This window comes from Labeo rohita, chromosome 20, assembly GCF_022985175.1.
Source record: "Labeo rohita strain BAU-BD-2019 chromosome 20, IGBB_LRoh.1.0, whole genome shotgun sequence".
Lineage (NCBI taxonomy): Eukaryota > Metazoa > Chordata > Actinopteri > Cypriniformes > Cyprinidae > Labeo > Labeo rohita.
In genome coordinates this window covers 23,092,019-23,117,923 of record NC_066888.1, presented here as the reverse complement: position 1 = coordinate 23,117,923, position 25,905 = coordinate 23,092,019, and the positions used below count along the sequence as shown (strand labels likewise).

At 33.2% G+C, this 25,905-nt stretch overlaps 1 protein-coding gene across 8 annotated transcripts; it reads left to right on the top strand.

The window, feature by feature from the left end:
• The first annotated feature begins 15 nt into the window (after window positions 1-15).
• Window positions 16-25,406, top strand: LOC127183362 (serine-rich adhesin for platelets-like). Of its 8 annotated transcripts, XM_051139365.1 has the most exons (36): window positions 16-158; window positions 258-416; window positions 558-704; window positions 987-1,133; window positions 1,429-1,575; window positions 1,895-2,047; window positions 2,164-2,319; window positions 2,645-2,791; window positions 2,893-3,051; window positions 3,196-3,342; window positions 5,962-6,108; window positions 7,000-7,146; window positions 7,395-7,541; window positions 7,801-7,947; window positions 8,137-8,283; window positions 8,469-8,615; window positions 9,777-9,923; window positions 10,725-10,871; window positions 11,658-11,804; window positions 12,599-12,745; window positions 13,464-13,610; window positions 14,580-14,666; window positions 15,345-15,374; window positions 18,583-18,683; window positions 19,096-19,160; window positions 19,266-19,411; window positions 19,581-19,772; window positions 21,610-21,810; window positions 21,945-22,085; window positions 22,183-22,358; window positions 22,481-22,651; window positions 22,788-24,167; window positions 24,412-24,453; window positions 24,566-24,628; window positions 24,756-24,819; window positions 24,960-25,406. In XM_051139365.1, exons 1-36 carry the CDS (start codon window positions 44-46, stop codon window positions 25,046-25,048), a joined length of 6,042 nt encoding a protein of 2,013 aa, XP_050995322.1. In that variant the 5' UTR covers window positions 16-43; the 3' UTR covers window positions 25,049-25,406. The 8 variants fall into 8 exon arrangements, with proteins under 8 accessions (XP_050995322.1, XP_050995323.1, XP_050995325.1 ...); XM_051139366.1 differs by lacking the exon at window positions 10,725-10,871; XM_051139368.1 differs by lacking the exon at window positions 11,658-11,804.
• Window positions 25,407-25,905: the final 499 nt, after the last annotated feature.

Sequence of the window (25,905 nt, the reverse complement as noted above, 5' to 3'; positions counted from 1 at the left end):
TGTTCTTTCAGTACTACCTTCAAAATACGTGATTGACATTGATATGAGATTCTTTGACTTGTTCCTGGCGGACTACTTACGAAATCTCGTCAAAAACATCAGCCTGCCTTTGACTCTGAGAAACAGCATCAATGTCACAGATATCGACATGACTACTGGTGAGATCAGAACATTATCATGTCAAACACTAAGATGAGTTCAGTATTAGGAGAAACTGACAGTTTGAACATGAATAAATGAATCCCATTCTATTACAGTGTGTGGATTAAATGGAACAGAATATGAGTGCAAGTGTGAGGAGAATCATGTTTGGCCCAATGACACCTGCAGGGCCTATCAGGTGTGTGATGGCATTGTGGGAGGCACTTGTGGATGTATTCAAGCTCTCCCTTCAGACGGTCCACTTTGCCAGAGAGGTGAGAAATCACATTAAAATCATCAATATACTGATATTAATTGTAGTAACATGACCAGTATGAATTTACTTGGTAACTCTTGACATGTTTGGAAACCTTTAATGGTAACATTTATGCAATATATTCTCACTATTTTTTCAGACATCAATGAATGTAAAGATGCAGTGTCAGTGTGTGGTCAATACTCAGATTGTATTAACATCATTGGGAGTCACATGTGTTCATGCTGGAGTGGATTTAATACCTCCAATAAAGACAGTCCTGTGAGCCGCAACAACTCATGTCAGGGTAAGTATTGTTAACTGATTTTGTTTTCTGTTTTTATCTCATTAAATTGAGTGTACAGAGCTGCTTTGTCTTTACAGTTTGTGTGAATACTATTGTGAGCTTTAGCTGTTCCTGCTTGAGGTGTAAAACGACAAATGATTAATTTTTGTCTTTTCACCTCCATAGAATAATAATTGTGGTTGAATGTCTTTAGATGCCAGAGGTCTTTGATATCTTTAGGTGTCTGCCTGATTTAAACCCAGAGAATCTAATGTTTTTTTTTTTTTTTTTTTTTTTTAATAGATATAAATGAATGTCTGTTCAGTTCATCTGTATGTGGTCCAAATTCCATCTGCACAAATGAAGTGGGAAGTTACAATTGCTCATGTCTGGATGGATTCACTCCAACAAACTCAAGTCTCCCCATCAGCAACAATAACACATGTACAGGTAAATCCTCTACACATTATATTGTATATCTTACATGACCCAGCTTATTTTTAATAAGTATTTTGTTGTTACTATTTTGCCATATCATATTTAACAGTGTTTTGATAAATCAATTGTTAGACAGCAACAAAAAATGTTCTACCTGCTGCCTACATATATACTTTTTTTCATCCTCTGTTTATATTTCAGCTGCCAAAGAGTAAGAAAAACGAAATTTAAATTATGGTGACTTTTCTTACTTGAGTGTTCCTAATAGCAACAATATGTATATTTTTTTTGTCTTCTTGTAATAAAGATGTGCAGGACTGTCTTGAGACATTGGAGGTCTGTGGTCCAAACTCTCGTTGCACTAACTCAATTGGGGGTTACAACTGTTCCTGCTTGCCTGGATTTACTGTAACAAATAGGAGTCAATCAGTCAGCACCAGTAACCCATGCAATGGTGAGCAGAAAATATATTTTATCATGATATATTTGATTTATATTGTAAATAATTGTGACAGAAATATTAAATTACTATAATCATCTGTTATATAAGTTGCTGTATGCTTCAGATACTGATTCTTTCATCTATGACAGAAGCTGGTTAAATTGACACTGGAGTGGTTAAAATAACTTTTCCATTAAGTCTTGCATGCTGAAACATCACAATCCATTCATAATTTCCCTCTTGTGAACCTGGGTTATGTTATTGTTGTTAGTAAAAGGCATAGTCATCATTTATGGATGTTTTTCCCTTTTTTTTTTTTTTTTTTTTACAGTGGCTCTACCTTTGACTGAATATCTGATTGAAATTCAGATCAATAGCATGGACAGTAGAATCACAAACCAGCTGAGGAACCTCCTGATGTCTTTCAGTTTGCCCTACACAATCAGTGACAGCACTAACATTACAGAAATCAACATAACTACTGGTATGATCTCTGGCTCTGCTTTGTAATCTTGTATAGCCAAGATTAAAATTATACATCATGAGTACTGCCCATAAATGATGAGATTTGGATATTTAAACTCATGCTCTGTTTTTCAGTGTGTTCACTGAACCAAACACAGTATCAGTGTAAATGTGAGGGTCTGTTTGTTTGGCCGAATGACACGTGTCACTCATATGAGGCCTGTGATGTCATCACTGATGGTTCATGTACATGTATCAATGCCCTTCCAATCGACGGACAGTTCTGCCAATGTGAGACACTGACATTATTCTATGACATCATCATTTTTTCTCCATCAATTATTTTGTTCTGTTTTCCTGCTTTGATTTTATTTTACTACTAGGTTTGACAGACAGATTTTGTACTTGTTTTTTGTTTGTAAATAATTCTATATAAGACAAAATATAACTACAGTATATGGAGTTTTGTCATTAAAATATTTACAACACAGTATATTGTTCTTTTAATATAAATTATTATTTTATATTTGAAGTTACTGGAAATAGTACATTTATATCATTTTGAGAATAATCATACTGATTGTTCTGCTCAACCTGCTTCTGTTTGTTCTTTCAGTACTACCTTCTAAATACGTGATTGACATTGATATGAGATTCTTTGACTTGTTCCTGGTGGACTACTTACGGAATCTCGTCAAAAACATCAGCCTGCCTTTGACTCTGAGAAACAGCATCAATGTCACAGATATCGACATGACTACTGGTGAGATCAGAATGTTTTATCATGTCAAACACTAAGATGAGTTCAGTATTAGGAGAAACTGACAGTTTGAACACGAATAAATGAATCCCATTCTATTACAGTGTGTGGATTAAATGGAACAGAATATGAGTGCAAGTGTGAGGAGAATCATGTTTGGCCCAATGACACCTGCAGGGCCTATCAGGTGTGTGATGGCATTGTGGGAGGCACTTGTGGATGTATTCAAGCTCTCCCTTCAGACGGTCCACTTTGCCAGAGAGGTGAGAAATCACATTAAATCATCAATATACTGATATTAATTGTAGTAACATGACCAGTATGAATTTACTTGGTAACACTTGACACGTTGTTTGGAAACCTTTAATGGTAACATTTATGCAATATATTCTCACTGTTTTTTTCAGACATCAATGAATGTAAAGATGCAGTGTCAGTGTGTGGTCAATACTCCGATTGTATTAACATCATTGGGAGTCACATGTGTTCATGCTGGAGTGGATTTAATACCTCCAATAAAGACAGTCCTGTGAGCCGCAACAACTCATGTCAGGGTAAGTATTATTAACTGATTTTGTTTTCTGTTTTTATCTCATTAAATTGAGTTTACAGAGCTGCTTTGTCTTTACAGTTTGTGTGAATACTATTGTGAGCTTTAGCTGTTCCTGCTTGAGGTGTAACATCACCCAACAAATGATTTATTTTGGTCTTTTTACCTTCCTGGAATAATGATTGTAGTTAAATGTCTTTAGATACCAGAGGTCTTTGATGTCTTTAGGTGTCTGCCTGATTTAAATTTCCAAAAACTAATGTTTTTTTTTTTTTTTTTTTTTTTTTTTTAATAGATATAAATGAATGTCGGCAATTTTGAAGTTGAGATGGGAGTTTTTCGACATACCCTAACTGTCATGAACCGGAACAAAAACAGTCCAGGCAGAGTAAGACAAGACGAGCGTTTGGAATTAAAAAGTATATAAATTGTATTTTTCTTTATGACTGAAGAAAGAAAGACATAAACATATTGGATGATAAGGGGGTGAGTACATTATATGTGAATTTTGTTTTGGAAGTGGACTTCTCCTTTAGAAACTAAAGTTTTGGAGAGTTTTTTTTTTTCTTTTGCTGCTTTGACATAAATTTTAAAGATTAAATAAGTTGACAAACTCTTCACATTTTATGTTTGTTCAATTCTAATTTAATTAAACACTGACTCAAACTCCGACTAATGATTGTAGAATACTACAATCATTCATTTTCCATGATTTCTGCCATTTCAAGTGTTTTTTTGTAAAGTGTTTTTTCACTGCTTTACCTATGATCTTTACCCACACTAGCTGGTATCATCTACAAAAAAAACCCTCTATAGTCAATTATTACATTTCTAATCTTCAACATGGTTCTCTGAAAAAAAAACTATGAAATTTGTTTGTGAAGGCACCATGCAGGAAGATAGTCACTACCTTTGCAATGGTTTTGCATACTTTGCATGCAGTTTTGTTTAATTCACATTTGTATATTTTTCTTTGAATTCTAATGTTACACAACATCATAGTTTCAGTTTTTCTTCCTTTGGACATCGTTGTTTTTACACACTTTTTTTTTTTTTTTTTAATATAGATGTGGATGAATGTGTTGAGATATCAGACATCTGTGGTCCAAACTCAATCTGCAACAACACTGATTGGGAGTCACAATTGCTCGTGCAAGACTGGATATAATGTAACAGACCAAAACCTCCCTATAAACAGCAATAACACATGTGAAGGTATGTTTGACGGATGAAGCCCTGAACAGTCTTCAACTGTAACCTTTCACTTTTACCAGTTATTTTATTTAAGATATTTATGACTCACTGTTAGTGTGTATTTCAACCCCTGTATGATTAAATCTAAAGCTTCTCATGCTCTGTTTATAATTGTAATTGCATGAAATTAAAGTTATTTTTAAATAAATTCTTATTTTAATCATATTGTTCCCCATAGATATAAATGAATGTCTGTTCAGTCCATCTGTATGTGGTCCAAATGCCAACTGCACAAATGAAATAGGAAGTTACAATTGCTCATGTCTGAATGGATTCACTGAAACAAACTCAAGTCTCCCCATCAGCATTAATAACACATGTACAGGTACTAGTGCAATTTGAACTTGCAAATTTAGGCCTGAAATGCAGTTTTTCTTTGGGAGACTGGTTTAAAAATCTTAGTTTTTTCTGGTCTTTTGTGTTTAAAAAAAAGTTGGTGCTATACTTTTACAATACTTATTCTTTTTCTATAGATGTAGATGAATGAGAACGAATGAGATACCTTTGTCTTTCATGTTTTAAGGTATTTATATTTGTATGTATAAAACATTTAAAAAATATTTTTTCCCTCTAGATATAAATGAATGTCTGTTCAGTCCATCTGTTTGTGGTCCAAATGCCAACTGCACAAATGAAATGGGAAGTTACAATTGCTCATGTCTGAATGGATTCACTGCATCAAACTCAAGTCTCCCCATCAGCACCAATAACACATGTAGAGGTACATTTTATGTTTAGTTTTGTGTTTACTCTAATCTTGAATAATTGTATAACGTTTCTTGATGTGATTTTTACACTATGTGTGTTGTTTTTTTTAATTGTCAAAAATTAGTCTTCACTAGTTATTATCTTCACTTAAATATAAGTGACCTCAACTCTTCTTTTCCCTGTAATGTCCTTTTAATATAGATGTGGATGAATGTGTTGAGATGTCAAACGTCTGTGGTCCAAACTCAATCTGCAACAACACTGTTGGGAGTTACAATTGCTCGTGCAAGACTGGATATAATGTAACAGACCAAAACCTCCCTATAAACAGCAATAACAATGTGAAGGAATGACAGTAATATTATATAGATCATGACAAACTGTAAGTAAGAAGGCTTATCATTATGACAAATCATTTAAAACAAAATCAGTATGTTGCTTAAAGAGTTTGTAAATATTTCCTTTATTTTCTTTTAGATATAGAAATGTTTTTTTGTACAAACATGTGGTAAAAATTCACTTCAAATTATTTAAAACATACCAATATTTTGAAAATTGATTCATTTTCATGTACATGTTTAGGTGTTTCTACTTGTTTTTCTTATACAGTGTCTTAAAATACTTTTAGGCATTTGTATTTTTTCCCATTTTTTCCCTCTAGATATAAATGAATGTCTGTTCAGTCCATCTGTATGTGGTCCAAATTCCAACTGCACAAATGAAATTGGAAGTTACAGTTGCTCATGTCTGAATGGATTCACTGCAACAAACTCAAGTCTCCTCATCAGCATCAATAACACATGTAGAGGTACATTTTATATTTAGATTTGTGTTACTCTAACTTTGAATAATTAGCTATTTAGCTAGTTAGAATTTATCAGTGTGTTTTATATTTTATTTTTTCATTTTTGTAAATCAAGCATTCTTTTGTAAGGATGTCAAAGATTGAGTTGACCTTTACATATGTATAAGTGACCCAAACTCTTCTTTTTCCTGTAACGTCTTTTTAATATAGATGTGAATGAATGTGTTGAGATGTCAGGCATCTGTGGTCCAAACTCAATCTGCAACAACACTATTGGGAGTTACAATTGCTCGTGCAAGAGTGGATATAATGTAACAGACCCAAGCCTCCCTATAAACAGCAATAACACATGTGAAGGTATGATTGACAGCTAAAGCTCTGAACTGTCTTAATGTTATTGTTTGTATTGCTTTAATCTTCTCTCAACTGTAACCTTTTACTGTCAGTTATTTCATATTAAAAATTCATAAATGTTTTGACTCATACCAGTATGTTGGCTGAAATCCTACTGTTATTATTTCATGAAACTGTTATTTTCCCTTTTAATATAGATGTGGATGAATGTGTTAAGATATCAAACATCTGTGGTCCAAACTCAATCTGCAACAACACTGTTGGGAGTTACAATTGCTCATGCAAGAGTGGATATAATGTAACAAACCCAAACCTTCCTATAAACAGCGATAACAAATGTGAAGGTACAGATGATTGACAGATGAAGCTCTTAAGCTCTTACTTTCTTACTGTTACTGTTTGTATTGCCTTAACCTTCTGTCAACTGTAAACTTTCACTATCAATTATTTTATATTAGATATAAATGTTTTGACTCACCATCAGTGTGTGGGCAGAAGTCCTCCTTGCTTACTTTAAAAATATTGTGTTCTTCCCTACAGATATAAATGAGTGTCTGTTCAGTCCATCTGTATGTGGTCCAAATGCCAACTGCACAAATGAATTGGGAAGTTACAATTGCTCATGTTTGAATGGATTCACTGCAACAAACTCAAGTCTCCTCATCAGCATCAGTAACACATGTAGAGGTACATTTTATATTTAGATTTGTGTTCACTTTAACTATGAATAATTCCCTTCAGCAGACTACAACAAAAAGATGTTTATTCATTTTAAATGATCATGATTAAAAGTATTCTTTTTCCCTGATTTTTTTTATAGATTTCATTTTGTTAAATATCAGCATTCTGTGGTCCAAAAAGATGTCAATGATTGAGTTGATCTTCACAAATGAGTGACGCAAACTTATTGTACCTGTAACTTCCTTTTAATATAGATGTGGATGAATGTGTTGAGATGTCAAACATCTGTGGTCCAAACTCAATCTGCAACAACACTATTGGGAGTTACAATTGCTTGTGCAAGACTGGATATAATGTAACAAACCCAAACCTTCCTATAAACAGCAATAACACATGTGAAGGTATGATTGACAGCTGAAGCTCAGAAGCACTTCCTGTTACTGTTTGTAATGCCTTAATCTTCTCGCAGCTGTAGTGACTGTTTAAAACAATTAAACATCACATGTAAATTTTCACTATTAATTATTATATATTAGATATTTAGAAATGTTTTGACACACCATCAGTGTGTGGGCCAAAGTCCTACTGTTTTAATTCCATGAAATTAAACTGTTTTTAAATAATTGCTTTTTGTAAAAAATATTGTGTTCTTCCCTACAGATATAAATGAATGTCTGTTCAGTCCATCTGTATGTGGTCCAAATGCCAACTGCACAAATGAATTGGGAAGTTACAATTGCTCATGTTTGAATGGATTCACTGCAACAAACTCAAGTCTCCTCGTCAGCATCAATAACATGTGTAGAGGTACATTATATATTTAGATTTGTGTTCACTGTAACTCTGAACAATTAGCTAGGTTTTATTCACTTGATTTTTACTTTGGATTTCATTTTTGTAAATTAATCATTTTATTGTAAAGATGTCAGTGATTGAGCTGATCTTCACAAATGAGTGATGCAAACTTATTTTCCTTGTAACTTCTTTTTAATATAGATGTGGATGAATGTGCTGAGTTGTCAAACGTCTGTGGTCCAAACTCAATCTGCAACAACACTGTTGGGAGTTACAATTGCTCGTGCAAGACTGGATATAATGTAACAGACCAAAACCTCCCTATAAACAGCAATAACACATGTGAAGGTATGATTGACAGATATTGCTCACAGTACAAATGCATTACAAAGAAAATGAGAGGAATGAGAGGCATAACATACATCTTTTGTTTCTGTTTAATACAGATGCCGACAAGTGGCAACGGACACGTTTGTTAGGTTTTTTCTTCTCTCTCTCTCTCTCTCTCTCTCTCCCATTTTCTCTAAATACAGATGTGGATGAATGTGCTGAAATATCAGATGTCTGTGGTCCGAACTCAATCTGCAACAACACTGTTGGGAGTTACAATTGCTCGTGCAAGACTGGATATAATGTAACAGACCAAAACCTCCCTATAAACAGCAATAACAAATGCAAAGGTATGATTGACAGCTATTGCTCATAGTACAAATGTATGACAAAGAAAATAAGAAATGAGAGTCATAAAATTAGTTTTTTATTAGTTTCTTTTTAATACAGTGTCAACATTAACGTTACTTATTTGTGACCCTGGACTACACAACGAGTCTTAAGCCGCTGGGGTATATTTGTAGCAATAGCCAAAATACACTGTATGGGTCAAAATTATAGATTTTTATTTTATGCCAAAAATCATTAGGAAATTAAGTAAAGATCATGTTCCATGAAGATATTTTGTAAATTTCCTACTGTAAATATATCAAAACTTAATTTTTGATTAGTAATACGCATTGCTAAGAACTTAATTTGGACAACTTCAAAGGCGATTTTCTCAATATTTGGATTTTTTTGCACCCTCAGATTCCATATACTGAAATAGTTGTATCTCGGCCAAATATTGTTCTATCCTAACAAACCATACATCGATGGAAAGCTTATTCATTCAGCTTTCAGATGATGCATAAAGCTCAGTTTTGAAAAATTGACACTTATGACTGGTTTTGTGGTCCAGGGTCACATTTGTGTTCAAGATGTAAATGTTTTATTATGCAGGTCTGTTGTATACAGTTGCCATAAGATCTCAAAATCTTGGTTTTCTGGTCTTTTGTATTTTAAAATGTCGATCTTTCTTAATTCCAATTTGTAGTTGCTATTCATTCCAATGATGTTGTTACTGATAACGTATGAATTGTTCAAACCGTGTATTTGTGGGTTTTTTTCACACTGCAAGCAGATAGAATTTATATCTCATTTCCACTTGCCTTCAGAAGACATTGACTCCCATGTTGTTTTGAACCTTAGCAATACATTTGTGACAAAAAGACACATGTGCCATTCTGTGATGGCATCCAAACCAAATTTTCAATGCAATCACATTTTGTTTAATAACAATTTCTTTCTCTTTTTTTAATAAAGAATTTATAAGAGGAAATAACTGATTCCACTAAACATTGTGTTCTATTTTAATTTTTGGAAATGCAGCATTTAATTGTAAAGTTCCAAACATCATAACCTTTAAAGGCCAATTCACACTACATTGACAGTCAGAGACAAACGGCAGCAGACACACTTGTTGGTTTTTTTCTGATCTCTCGCTCTCTCTTTTTTTAAAAAAAATACAGATGTGATTGAATGTGATAAGATACCAAATATCTGTGGTCCAAACTCAATCTGCAGCAACACTGTTGGAAGTTACAATTGCTCATGTCTGGATGGATTCACCGCAACAAACCCAGGTCTCCCTAACAGCATCGACAACATATGTACAGGTACATTCTATATTCAGATTTGTGTTTACTGTGTATTTGTGTTATTTGGGATTTCATTTTTGTAAATGAAGCATTCTGTTGTAACGATGCCAAAGAACGAGTTGCAGGTAATGCTTATAGGACCAAATCATGAAAAAAAAAAAAAAAAAAAGGTAGAGTGAGAAGCTTATGTTTTTTTGTTGTTGTTGTTTGTTTTTTGCTTTTGGTTTATTTGGTGTCAACAGTGACATTAAAAAAAAATATGTGTATTCAAAAAAAATCTGAGGTGTTGCTTAAAGATGTCAGTGTTAGTATTATGTTGATCTTTCTCAATTCCAATTTGTAGTTGCTATTTTTTTCAATGATGTTGTTATTGATGACGTATGAATTGGTCACACTGTGTATTTGTGTTTTTTTTCACACTGCAAGCAGATAGAATTTATATCTCATTTCCACTCGCCTTCAGAAGACATTGACTCCCATGTTGTTTTGAACCTTAGCATTACATTTGTGACAAAAAGACACATGTGCCATTCTGTGATGACATCCAAACCAAATTTTCAATGCAATCACATTTTGTTTAATAACAATTTCTTTCTCTTTTTTTAATAAAGAATGTATAAGAGGAAATAACTGATTCCACTAAACATTGTGTTCTATTTTAATTTTTGGAAATGCAGCATTTAATTGTAAAGTTCCAAACATCATAACCTTTAAAGGCCAATTCACTACATTGACAGTCAGCGAGCGACAAACGGCAACAGACACACTTGTTGGTTTTTTCTGATCTCTCGCTCTCTCTTTTTTTTTTTTAAAATACAGATGTGAATGAATGTGATAAGATACCAAATATCTGTGGTCCAAACTCAATCTGCAGCAACACTGTTGGAAGTTACAATTGCTCATGTCTGGATGGATTCACCGCAACAAACCCAGGTCTCCCTAACAGCATCGACAACATATGTACAGGTACATTCTATATTCAGATTTGTGTTTACTGTGTATTTGTGTTATTTGGGATTTCATTTTTGTAAATGAAGCATTCTGTTGTAACGATGCCAAAGAACGAGTTGCAGGTAATGCTTATAGGACCAAATCATGAAAAAAAAATAGAGTAGAATTACTTATTTTGTTGTTGTTGTTTGTTTTTTGCTTTTGGTTTATTTGGTGTCAACAGTGACATTAAAAAAAAATATGTGTATTCAAAAAAAATCTGAGGTGTTGCTTAAAGATGTCAGTGTTAGTATTATGTTGATCTTTCTCAATTCCAATTTGTAGTTGCTATTTATTTCAATGATGTTGTTATTGATGACGTATGAATTGGTCACACTGTGTATTTGTGTTTTTTTTCACACTGCAAGCAGATAGAATTTATATCTCATTTCCACTCGCCTTCAGAAGACATTGACTCCCATGTTGTTTTGAACCTTAGCAATACATTTGTGACAAAAAGACACATGTGCCATTCTGTGATGGCATCCAAACCAAATTTTCAATGCAATCACATTTTGTTTAATAACAATTTCTTTCTCTTTTTTTAATAAAGAATTTATAAGAGGAAATAACTGATTCCATTAAACATTGTGTTATATTTTAATTTTTGGAAATGCAGCATTTAATTGTAAAGTTCCAAACATCATAACCTTTAAAGGCCAATTCACACTACATTGACAGTCAGAGACAAACGGCAACAGACACACTTGTTGGTTTTTTTCTGATCTCTCGCTCTCTCTTTTTTTTTTTTTAAAAATACAGATGTGAATGAATGTGATAAGATACCAAATATCTGTGGTCCAAACTCAATCTGCAGCAACACTGTTGGAAGTTACAATTGCTCATGTCTGGATGGATTCACCGCAACAAACCCAGGTCTCCCTAACAGCATCGACAACATATGTACAGGTACATTCTATATTCAGATTTGTGTTTACTGTGTATTTGTGTTATTCGGGATTTCATTTTTGTAAATGAAGCATTCTGTTGTAACGATGCCAAAGAACGAGTTGCAGGTAATGCTTATAGGACCAAATCATGAAAAAAAAAAAAAAAAAAAGGTAGAGTGAGAAGCTTATGTTTTTTTGTTGTTGTTGTTTGTTTTTTGCTTTTGGTTTATTTGGTGTCAACAGTGACATTACCAATATATGTGTATTCAAAAAAAATCTGAGGTGTTGCTTAAAGATGTCAGTGTTAGTATTATGTTGATCTTTCTCAATTCCAATTTGTAGTTGCTATTTTTTTCAATGATGTTGTTATTGATGACGTATGAATTGGTCACACTGTGTATTTGTGTTTTTTTTCACACTGCAAGCAGATAGAATTTATATCTCATTTCCACTCGCCTTCAGAAGACATTGACTCCCATGTTGTTTTGAACCTTAGCAATACATTTGTGACAAAAAGACACATGTGCCTTTCTGTGATGGCATCCAAACCAAATTTTCAATGCAATCACATTTTGTTTAATAACAATTTCTTTCTCTTTTTTTAATAAAGAATTTATAAGAGGAAATAACTGATTCCACTAAACATTGTGTTATATTTTAATTTTTGGAAATGCAGCATTTAATTGTAAAGTTCCAAACATCATAACCTTTAAAAGCCAATTCACACTACATTGACAGTCAGAGACAAACGGCAGCAGACACACTTGTTGGTTTTTTCTGATCTCTCACTCTTTCTTTTTTTTTCTAATGCAGATGTGGATGAATGTGATAAGATACCAAATATCTGTGGTCCAAACTCAATCTGCAGCAACACTGTTGGAAGTTACAATTGCTCGTGCAAGAGTGGATATATTGTAACAGATCCAAACCTCCCTATAAACAGCAAAAACACATGCGAAGGTATGATTGACAGATACTGCTCATAGTACAAATGCATGACACAGAAAATAAGAAATGAGAGTCATAAAATTTGTTTTTTATTAGTTTCTTTTTAATACAGTGTCAATAGTAACATTACTTATTTGTGTTCAAGATGTAAATGTTTTATTATGGTAGTCTGTTGTATACAGTTGCCATAAGATCTCAAAATCTTGGTTTTCTGGTCTTTTGCATTTTAAAATGTCGATCTTTCTTAATTCCAATTTGTAGTTGTTATTCATTCCAATGATGTTGTTACTGATAACGTATAAATTGGTCAAACCATGTATTTGTGGGGTTTTTTTCACACTGCAAGCAGATAGAATTTATATCTCATTTCCACTCGCCTTCAGAAGACATTGACCCCCACGTTGAACCTTAGCATTACATTTGTGACAAAAAGACACATGTGCCATTCTGTGATGGCATCCAAACCAAATTTTCAATGCAATCACATTTTGTTTAATAACAATTTCTTTCTCTTTTTTTAATAAAGAATGTATAAGAGGAAATAACTGATTCCACTAAACATTGTGTTCTATTTTAATTTTTGGAAATGCAGCATTTAATTGTAAAGTTCCAAACATCATAACCTTTAAAGGCCAATTCACACTACATTGACAGTCAGAGACAAACGGCAACAGACACACTTGTTGGTTTTTTCTGATCTCTCGCTCTTTCTTTTTTTTTTCTAATACAGATGTGGATGAATGTGATAAGATACCAAATATCTGTGGTCCAAACTCAATCTGCAGCAACACTGTTGGAAGTTACAGTTGCTCATGTCTGGATGGATTCACCGCAACAAACCCAGGTCTCCCTAACAGCATCGACAACATATGTATAGGTACATTCTACATTCAGATTTGTGTTTACTGTGTATTTGTGTTATTTGGGATTTCATTTTTGTAAATGAAGCATTCTGTTGTAACGATGCCAAAGAACGAGTTACAGGTAATGCTTATAGGACCAAATCATGACAAAAAAAAAGAAGTGAGAAGCTTATGTTTTTTGTTGTTGTTGTAAGTTTGTTTCTTGCTTTTGGTTTATTTGGTGTCAACAGTGACATTACCAATATATGTGTATTCAAAAAAATCTGAGGTGTTGCTTAAAGATGTCAGTGTTAGTATTATGTTGATTAAGGTTTTTTGCCTAAAGATGCACATTATTCTCAAAAACAGGGTAGGTTACGTCCTCCTTTTTGACCATCTATGCATTGATCTTGCAGTTTAATCAAGTTAATAAACACAATCTTCAGAAAGACTTACCTGAAATTCTGGCTTTTCCAAAACATCAACTTGTTTTGTTTTGCACCACATAAATCATCACATCACATTACGTAAACACTAATTGCTTCAGAGGTTGTAGGGGAAAAATGTAGGTAGCGCATTATAAACATTTAATTATTTAGTGCACCTTTAACTGACATTAAGTCATTAAGTCATTTTTAACATTTGATTTTTGGTGTCATCGTTTTAAGAAATAAATTGCATTTTACAATTATAACTATTATGCTTTGAAATTATAAAGGTTTATCTGGTTATTTCTTTACTGTTTTGTTTTTGATTTTGTTTTGTCCTGCCGTACCACCAACAACAGCTGTAACAACACCTATATAGGTAGCAAAATATAAATGTAATTAGTGCACATTTAACTGCTAAAAGTTTTTTTTTTTTTTTTTTTTTTTTTTTTTTTTTTGGACTGTTAGTGTCATCTTTTTAAGAATTCATTTGCATTTTACAATGATAACTATTACATTGTAAAATTCTAAACGTTAATTTGGTCCTTTTTTTTTCTTTTGTACTACCAATAACAGCTGTAACAACACCTACTACAACTACAACTACAACTACTACTACATCAACTACTACTTCTACTACTACTACTACTACTACTACACCAGGTATGTAAAGTTCATGTTGATTGTTGGCTTCATGTTTAAAAAAAATTACGTTTTACATTTACAAGCTATTAGGTATATGTGGTCCAAATTCTACCTGTACAACCTGTGAAACTGAAGTTACAATTGCTCATCTTTGGATGGATTCACTGCAACAAAATTCAGTCTTAATTACATTTAAAAACCATTGTGATACTAACATTAAGTGTTCATTTAGAGGAACCATATTCTTATTTTGTTTGTTTGTTTTGATTGATTTGATCAGTTTTGTTTTATTCACCAGCACCACCAACACCCATTGTCAACAACAACCAATACAATTTTACCTGTTTACCTGCTATAACTACAGTTATAACTGTATCAGGTGTACTGTAAACAAAATTATACACCACAAAATGTATTTATTTAAGGGGACAAAATGTAGATAACAAAATATAAATATTTAATTACTTAGTGCATATTTAACTACTTAAATTTTTAATTGTTAATGTCATCTTTCTAATAAATAAATTGCATTTTACTATTATAAAAAATGAATTAAGGTAAAATGATAAAGGTTCAGTTGGTTCTTTTTTTCTGCAGTTTTTTGTTGATTGACAGTTTAGTTTTTCTGGTGATCGAGCACCTGCTGTAAGTTTTTTGGATGTGCGCACACTACACTGTTTTCTTTTTTTTCTGCAGTACCACCACCACCACCTGCACCTACAACAGGTATGTATTGTAAAAAAAAATATATCAGAAAGTGTATTTGATGACAACACATATATTGTCATGCCCATGGGCTGTCAGTGTGTTTGTTTTCCTCCCCATGTGCTCCCCATGTCCTAGTTTCTCCCATGTCTAATTGTTCATTCCGTTCACCTGTGTTCCCCTTATTACCTTGTTTAGTTGCGCATTTATAATGTGGGCTGTCCTTTGCTTTTTGTAGGGCTGCCACTAATGACTATTTTTATATTGATTAATCTATCGACTAACTTATTGATTAATCAATTAATCTAAATGATTAATTTCCCCCCCCCCAAAAATTAAAAAAATTATTTAGAAAAATATACACAGTATTTCTTAAAAAAAAAAAAAATATATATATATATATATATATATATATATATATATATATATATATATATATATGGAAGAAACTATATATTTAAATGGAAGAAACTGAATGTGGAAATAAAACAGATTTCATAGGGGCCTATAATTATGATTTTTTGGTGGTAATAAAAATAGATGTAAGTGAACAGTAGCCTTTAAAATTACTTAAAAATGCATATATTATAGCAAAAATAATAATTAGTTTAAATAAAGTACCAAAAGCAAGAAATCATTTTACTGAACAAAACTGTTAAAATACATAATAAACATGCTAATGTACATTACGCATTACAAAAAAAAAGGCCTGCAGAGGGCGCCAACCTCCTGACAATTGTTTTTACACTTTACTGCGTGATCTAATCCTGGTTTAATATTGATTAAACAATTTAATTCAGATGTCCACTTAATCTTTAATATGTGGCCATTTATTTATGACAGAAATGCTATAGCCACTGTAATTTAATGTATATGTGGACATCAAAACATGTACACTCAGAGTGAGGGTTTGAGCTTTTAGTTTGAAATCGCAATGAACAGTTAGCATATTGAGATATTGATTTTCCTGAGTTTGTGTAGGTTTATGAATGATTTACCTTACAAATCTAATGAAATGGCGCTTGTTGCGTTCCCAGATGAATGTTATAATAAATTTTTGTAAAGCCATAATTTTGTTATAATGCTACTGTTTTGATATGTTTGCTATTTGCAATAGTTACTATTTACTATTGTATTAAAAAACAATGATAAGTTACAAACGGGGACATTTTGTGACCTAGTTTCTCCCTTGTCTAATTAGTCATTCCGTACATCTGTGTTCCCCTTATTACCTCGTTTTGTTGTGTATTTATAGGCCGTTTCTCAAACGGAAGGCTGTATCCTCCAGAGGTCGCATTTGGTTTATTTCAGTTAACTGAGCATTACATTATAAGCCATATAAGTCATAAGCATATCACAACAATTTACGCCTCAATAAGAATAATGGTCAAATTTATAACCGTTAATATTATACAATAAGATCTTCTTTAAGACGTATGCAGGCTACAAATGCGACATCCAGAAGATGCAGCCTTCCTTTTGAAAAACAGCCGTAGTGTGGTCTGTCCTTTGCTTTTTGTCCGGTGCTGAACATCGATCCTTGTGCTACGTGGGTTCCTGCTTGCTCTGTGTTTCCCATTTTTGGACTGTTAAAGACTGTTGTTTATGTTTCATCTGTGTCTGCTCGTTGCCTCGCTCCTAAGCAGTAGCACTGCTGACATATATAACCTTTTTCTGATATCAGTCCCATCTACAGTAATGAAGTAAAGTAATAATTTAACACAACACAATGTTTTTAAATACATTTTCTGCAACAGTAACATCCGGTATGTACTGTAAAATAAAAAAAAAAAAAATATATATATATATATATATATATATATATATATATATACACTACCGTTTAAAAGTTTGGGGTCAGTAAGACTTGTAATAGTCTTTAAAGAAGTCTCTTATGCTCATCAAGGCTGCATTTATTTGATTAAAAATATAGAAAAAAAAACAGTAATATTCCAAAATGTTTTTACAATATAAAATAATGTTTTTTATTTTAACATACTTTAAAATAGAATTTATTCCTGTGAATGATCAATGTTGGATAATATGAACAGTTGTGCTGCCAAATATTTTAACTATTATAATAACTATTTTAACTATAATTATAACTTTTAATTATTAACTTAATACATCCTTGGTGAATAAAAGTAGAAATTTATTGTTTTTTTTTTTTTAAAAAAAAGAAACAATAAAAATGTACTGACCCCAAACTTTTGAACGGTAGTGTAAAAGAAACCAAATGAATATATATATATATATATATATATATATATATATATATATATATATATATATATATATATATATATATATATATATATATATGGTTTCTTTTTTTCTGTAGTACCACCTGCTGTACCTACAACAGGTATGTAAAAAAAAAAAAGCTCATATATCAGAAAACTTATTTGATGACAACACGCATATCGTCATGCCCATGGACTGTCAGTGTAATTGTTTTCCTCCCCATGTGCTCCCCATGACCTAGTTTCTCCCTTGTCTAATTGTTCATTCCGTTTACCTGTGTTCCCCTTATTACCTCGTTTAGTTGTGTATTTATAGTGTGGTCTGTCCTTTGCTTTTTGTCCGGTATTGAACATTGATCCTTGTGTTGCCTGTGTTCCTGCTTGCTCTGTGTTTCCCTTTTTTTTTTTTTTTTTTTTTTTTTTTTTTTTTTACAATTATTAAAATGCCAACTCTTTGAAGTCAAGCACTAATTTTGCACAGAATTTATTTTCTAAAAAGTTAATTTACTTACTGTTTCATGCAGTTCAAGAAATTGTACAAAGAAAAGCATTTCTAAAATTGAGTTAATACCTTTGAATGAAACAAATTATAACCACAACCAAGGCACTATGTGTGTTTCTGCTCATTCTGCTCCATTAACACACTGTTATAATTTGTAAATATCTGTTATAAAAAAATCATAGAAAAGAAGTAATACAAAGTTTAATTAATTGTTTTATAAAGCAGTTACAGTCATGTGACTTTTCCATACAGTCAACATATTTCTAAACATGAGCTGAGCAAATTAATGATACTGAATACAAAAACAAACACAGATGCAAAGAAACACTTTTGTTATCTACTTTGCCCCGCTGTTGGTCAAAAATATGGCGGAAGAATAAAAAATTCATGTGACTGAAACAGATGAATAAATGTACTTGTTTTACAAGTTGTTTTGTTTTTTTTAATGACCTTTTTTTGTTTGTTTGTTTTTGTTTTTTTACAGTTCTTCGAATGTCAATGAAAATAGATGAGGTTTTTGATACCAGTCTTGAAGACCCCAATAATGAGAAGTTCAAACGTATTGCCAGTACAATTGAGGGAGCAGTGAGTAGTTTTATTAAAACGTAATGATTGTTTATGCTTAATTTAAAAGAAGTACTTTTTCAGTATTTATTTTTTGGCAAATATGTTTTATTTTACTTAATATTTTTTCTGTTTCTTGTTAATAAATATGTACCGAGGTGTATGCAAGAACAGAGCTTTTTCCTGAGGATATTTGAATTGTTGTCACTCTAAATTGCATTAGATAAATAATTAACTGTCAATAAAGATACAGTATGTTTAATGACAGTAAAGCAGCCCAGAAAAAGATAATTTTTTGTATGCTCAGGTATCATTTACATATCTCTGGTTCTTGCCATAGAGTAATTCATCTTGAAAATGACATATTTTTATTTTTATAAGTTTTATCATAGGTAAGGTTCAGTTCCTAAAGTACATTTGTTAATCTGTACAGATTGAACAAAATTACAAAGACGTGGCTGCCTATGAAAAAGGTTCAGTAAAAGTGACCCGTATCAGGTAAAGACTACAATCTAAACATTCACTCCAAAGTCAATTTTTGTTTTTATCTCTTATGTTAAAACAATGTCTTATCACTGTTGTGGTTTGTGTGTTGCTCCATAGGCCTGGTAGCATTATAGCAGACTATGAATTTAAATCAACAACCAGCAGCCCCAACAGCCCTGAATTTGCAGAAGCAAACAAACAGGTTGTCAGCACTCTCATATTTAAAGGACTTCCTGTAGCTGTGAACGCTTTCACTGAAAGTGGTAAGGGTAATCATTATCTAATCTTAAAAACTATTTTTCTTTTATATTTTTTATTATTATTAATTACAATCTGTTGTGTGAATATTGCTTGTAAAAAATGTTGAAAGAACCAGCAAATCCATACTAAACATAAAAAAGGTAAAACAATGTTTGTGGACTTTACTTTCAGTACAACAAAACCTGACCACTGAAAAGTGGTATCCTGAGCAAAATATGGTGCTGAAATGCACACGCCCACCATCTACGGAGGGAACAATGAGATGGACAGTGAATGACCAAGATACCCTAGATAAAGTTAAATACGTCCTTTCACCTGACAGTAGCACTCTCACTGTGAACAACGTCAATGAGCGTGACAAAGGTGAGTCACCCCTATCTTTGTCCTATTAGTGATATCTTACATGTTGACTATCCATGTAAGGTCAAGATTAAAGCTGCTTGGTAATATGCTTTTGCTAGCTGGCCCAAAGCTATGGAGCAGTCTAACTTTTACCAGATATGCTTCCAATATACTTGAATATAATTGAAACATGAGATGTATTTAATTGCTGTAGCTTATAATCAGCTTAGACCTTGTATTGTTTGTGCTCACTAAGTAATAGTCCTCATTTACCCACTCGTATGTTGCTCCAAACACTTCTTTCCTCCATGAAGCACAAAAAAAGAAATGTTGACCACTCTTTTCGATACAGTGAAAGTGACTAGGGATCTGGGATACGAGACTACTAAAAAAACTACTACTAAAATATGAGAAATATGAGACTACAAAAAAACAAAAACATCATGACCGAATCGTAGCGTAATCCTTCAGTGCTGTCACTGTCACATTGTGGTGGCAAAAAAGTAGTATGTTATATTGTTATATTGCCAAGGCTGATATATCTGCCAATATTTGACATTTTTACATTTTCGACATATGCCAATACGTTTTTGTCTGTTTTGGTGAGTTTTTGAAGTAGAGACAAACACAAGCTCATGGTGTTTAACTGTCACCCCCCATTTTTAAACATAGATGTGAAAGTTCACTATCCAAACATATACATTTTCTAATATGATTTTGAAGTACCATTTCCATGGTAAACTGTCAATTGATATATAATTTATGATCATTTCTAAAACATGATAGGAAAAAAGGGAATGAAAAAAGACTTTTGGTGACAAAGGTCAGAACTCCTGTTATGATGTAGATTTTTGAGGTGCACTCTTGTCATAAATTAATCAGTTAATGTTCCTACATACTTTGTAACAAAAAACAGTAGTAAAATTAATCGATGTATATTTGTATAATGTGTTTGATTACTCAGTGTCATGTTGGTTAGTTTATTACTCCTTTTTTTTAGATTTGTTAAAGGGGTCATCGGATGCTAAGTTCACTTTTACATGTTGTTTGAACATTAATGTGCGTTGGCAGTGTATGTACAAATCTACCCTATAATGATAAAAATCCATGCAGTGGTTTTTAATTAATCTGTAAAAATAATATCCCCTTTTTCAAATCAAGCCATTTTCAGATGCCTGTTGATGTGGCGTCACACCGACAGAGGCCGCTCCCACGATAGTTGATTGACATGAGCATCTTGCCTCAGATCAGTTGTAACAATCCATCCTCCATGTTTTGATGCCAGAGCAGGGATGTAAGTTAGACAAGAATTGAGCGATTGAGGTGTTGTGTTGCTGGATGTAATAATAAACATAGTGGTCGTCATTTACTCCCGACATCTGAGCTGATGAAGATACAGTGGATTACGTTTGTTTGCGAAGGGAATGCACCTGCCGATCTACATAATGTGGTGCATTTTCACATTTTCTGCTTCAGCAGAGTTCAGCATGTGCTGTGTGATTTGAAATAAGAAGAGAAATGAGATCAGGAAATTTTGTTCCATCAAAAAAATTAAGCTTTTGTTGATGGGCAGACCAAAATTTAAAGTGTTCAGTAAAATGAACTGGCTGAATGAGATCAGCAGAGGGTGTGAGTTTCAGAATACAGTCGTAGGGACTGCTTTGATTAAACTTTAATGATCCCTTTTGTAACATTTTGGATTCCATGCCTGTGTAGTACATTGCTTTTAACTAGCATAGTTAAGGAAAGTTACTAAATAAATACAATCATGTAAACCAGTCTATTTTATTGGTTTAGAAAATAATAAATGCATCAGTAAACTTATGTATATATGCTTTTTTTTTTTTTTTATTTGCAGGTCGATACGCATGCATCATAGAAAGGACAATACCTTACATTCAATGGCAAGATATAGTTATTCAACCACAACCCAATATCATAGTTGGTGAAAATGTAAGAACATTCGAGTGTGTAGCCCAGACTGTTTCACTGAAATGCTGTGAAGAAAAGAACAGTGTGGAGTGGACCCAGATAACTTCTGATGATGTAGTGACTACAGGTTGTAAATACAGACTGACTAAATATATTCCTACAAAAGTTACTGACTGGAGTTTTCAGTTGCAATGAAGTGCTTTGTTCAGTTCACCATGTTTTAATGTTTTCAATTATTTGTATTTACTTTCATACAATCAGTGGATGGATGCACAACATTACAACATACAATCAAAATTGAAAATTGTGGGGAAAATACCTTTATATGTCGACTCAAGAACCCAGCGCTTCAAGTTGTTACCTACGGCAGTAAAAGTGTTACTGTTAAAAGTGTCAAACAAGGTAAATCTTTAGTTTTTTATCATTTGACACAGCCACATGTTTGTTTGTTTTTTCTGTGTTTCTGTTTTTCTGAAACTCTATCAAATATTTACTCTAGCGTTTAGCTGTAAAGATGAAACACTTGGAGATGGAATGGAAGGTCAAACTGTAAAAGGGCCCTGTGAAAAAGGCAAAGAAGGCACCATAATATATAGGTGTACATCAGGTAAATGGGTGCCTGAAGAGTCAAACTGTGTACTACAAGTTATCAAAAACCTTGAAAAGGAAGTTGAGGTAATCTCCATCATCTATAAAAATAAAAAAATAACCAACTATCTATTTAAAATATTAAATATTTAAACTATCTATTTAAAATATTTCTGAAATTTACATTTCTTCTCTGCAATGTAATGTAGGTCTTGGTGGTGAAGGACATACCAGTATTTGTGTCTCAGCTTAGTACTGCTACAGTGAACAATACACAAGAGATAACAGCGTCTCCTGTGACTGTCCAAACTATTGTTGAAATACTTGTAAAGGTTTCTGATGTTTCAAAAGCAATTATCATCAGTCAGCCTGTGATGGAGGTATGTACACTACATGCACAAAAGACATCAGTCAAATTGTGGCTAATCAAAACTTTATCATGATAAAATATTTTGTTTTCCTGTCTGACGAAAAATTGTTTTTGCTAAACATTTTTTTCTGTGTCATTTTTTTCAGAATTTCCTTAAAACAGTGGATATCCTTGTTTCAACATCTGCTTTTAATACATGGAAAGATTTGAACGATGACAGCAAGACAGATAACACCAGCACAGCACTTCTGAGTGCTATTGAGACTATAAGTAGCCGTCTCACAGATGCCAATTTTAGGATTATTGAAACAACAGTTGAGTTAAATAGAAATGTGACAGACAGCACCTCATATAGTGAAATATCAAACCTACCAAACTCAACTACCGAGATTGAGATACCTGAGATTCCTATAAACACTTCTATAACCGTCATAGTCTTCACAAGTCTTGACAGCGTCCTACCTACTCGAAATACTACGAATACTAATAGTACTAATAGCACTAGCCAATCAGATGTTCGCATCAATGGAGATGTGGTTGTAGTAAATGTTGACAACAAAACAAAAATTAACAACATATCTTTTGCATTTGACATTACTAATCAGTCTTTGGGAAATCCTCAGTGTGTCTTTTGGAACTTCGATCTTGACGCGTGGGATTCCACTGGATGTAAAGTAAAGCCCTATATAAGTAACGGGAATGAAACTGGCAAGATTACATGTGAATGCAACCACACAACCTCTTTTTCAATCCTAATGTCACCATTTTCCATTGATCACATAGTCTTAGCCTATATAACTTACATTGGTGTATCTGTCTCATTGGCCAGCTTGATTATATGCCTAATTATTGAGACTATCGTATGGAAGTCAATGACAAGAAATGACACATCTTACATGCGACATGTCTCCATAGTCAACATTGCCGTGTCCCTGTTGATCGCAAACGTCTGTTTTATCATTGGAGCTGCGGTCGCAGAAAGTGAGCAGCCAACCTCAGCGAGTCGCTGCAGTGCAGTGGTTTTCTTCATGCACTTTTTTTACCTGGCTCTTTTCTTCTGGATGTTAATTTCAGCGCTGTTGCTCTTTTACCGTACAGTCATGGTCTTGTCTCAAATGTCAAGGGCTAAAATGATGGTCATTGCCTTCATAGTCGGTTATGGTGCGCCTTTGCTCATAGCGGTCATCACTGTCGCATCAACAGCTGGACCTCAAAATTATACTTCAAAAAGAAATGCATGCTGGCTGAACTGGTTTGAATCAAAGGCCCTGCTGGCATTTGTGATTCCAGCTCTCACTATTGTAGCCATAAACCTTCTGGTTTTGATTGTGGTTCTGTACAAGATATTGAGGAGAGGAGTTGGTGACACAACTCAACCAGATGAGAAACATGCCCTGATGGTCATTGCCAGATGTGTGGCCATTTTGACTCCTATCTTTGGTCTAACGTGGGGATTTGGAATTGGAACCATGGTGTCACAAGAATTAGGCATTCATGTGGTGTTTGCACTCCTCAATTCACTGCAGGTACTACTTTCTTTACTTAATACTTTTGACTTTAAGGTTATATTTTATGTAATAGATTTAAATGCAATAATACTAATGCACATAATGCAATAATTATTATATTCTATTATTCTAACAATCCATTATAAAACATCATACCAACATATTAGCATGTAAAATAAGTCATTTCCTTTTTGTTTTTAATATGAAATTGAACAATACTAGCAGCTAGTATTTTTCTCATGTATTTGTATCACTTGTACAGGGATTCTTTATTTTGGTGTTTGGAACGCTTTTAGATGGCAAGGTATGAATTGATTTTGTTGCTTGATAGTTTGACAAACCATTTTGTCAGAATCATGTTATTAAAATTATTCAGCACTTCTTGCTTTAACCCATTTTGTCATATATGCTTGCAGATCCGTGAGGCTCTGGCAGGAAAACTGTCACTAAGGAACCTTACCAGCTCTAACCGTACCAGGGTAAATGCCAGCAAAGCAATGCATATGATCCATAAGATCTTACAGTTGGCTTTTTCTCTTTCAGGTATGTTGCCAGATGATAGATGTGCTCAGTTTACAACTGATATCTTAAATATTTCAATTACAGAGTACCAGTGCAGGACCGTCATCTTCAACTGGACTGGGTTTCTTTCAAAGGAGGCGGAGAAGAAGTAAGTCAAACTATTAAAATGGATACAAATGTTTGTGTTTTAGTATACAGACTTTTATTTAGTCAAAATAGCTTTAGTAGGTCAGCATTACTGACAATATGCAATAATATTTTAAATAATGTGCAAATATCTATTTGCAGATGTGTACAACGTATCTGAAGCCAGCGCTTTCTCTGGAGTTGCATCTTCAAACAGCTCCAGTGGCTCAGATGCTTTTGGAAATGCATAATCAGCTACTTCATCAACTATAGTCTACTTAATTAAATGTTAAACAGCCTTTTCCAAACAAGTTTTCTACACTGCAACTATACATAAACTGCAGTATCAGTTACTGGTTTCTGGGAAGAAGTGTTTCTGTGTTCTGATATATTTATAAAAAATGGCTTATAATCTACAGATCTAATGTTTAATCAAGGCTGCATTTTAATATAATGCTGCAGCTGGCATGATTGCCTGCACTTTCATTTATAACAGAAAAATAACATCAATAATATCGATCAGGAGAAATAGCTTTATTTGTTTTCTGAAAAGTGTTTTTCTTTGTCATTTATCATGCTGTTCTGTGGTGATTATTTAAAATAAATAAATAAAAGTAAACCAAAAATGAAATGCCTCTTTATTTGATAGTAGTACTCCTATCTTATTCCAGCTGGTGTTCACCAGGGGAGACATTCATCCCCTATTCAATCCATAGCTTGGATTTACATCTGCCCCGCTTTATATTTCCTTTGAAATATGCTGATGATCTAACAATCACTGAACTTATGATGGGATCCTCACCTGGCCTTCCTCAGAAGGCCTTGGACTGGGGGGGACAGGAATTTTCACTAGCATAGCTATAACCATCGATATGGTATTTAGTGCCGGGGGGATGATAACATCCCCTCTCGTGCTTCTCCAGTAATTTCGGGACATGTAATCAGTAGAGTCTCCACTTTTAAACTGCTTGGAATTCAAATTGATTTATCATGGGCTGCACATCAAGTATATGTCACAGCCAAGAATCTACTGCAATCCATGCAATGTTTTAATGCAAATATTAACTGCGGTTTTAATGCAACTTCAAAGGGCTCTACATGATCCCAA

Bases quoted from the DNA above. Each gene is read 5' to 3' on its own strand.
- LOC127183362 (XM_051139365.1), top strand. From the start codon at position 44: ATGAGATTCTTTGACTTGTTCCTGGCGGACTACTTACGAAATCTCGTC. The intron at 417-557 runs GTGAGAAATCAC...CTATTTTTTCAG, and splicing joins CGGTCCACTTTGCCAGAGAG to ACATCAATGAATGTAAAGAT. The intron at 9,924-10,724 runs GTACATTCTATA...TTTAAAATACAG, and splicing joins CATCGACAACATATGTACAG to ATGTGAATGAATGTGATAAG.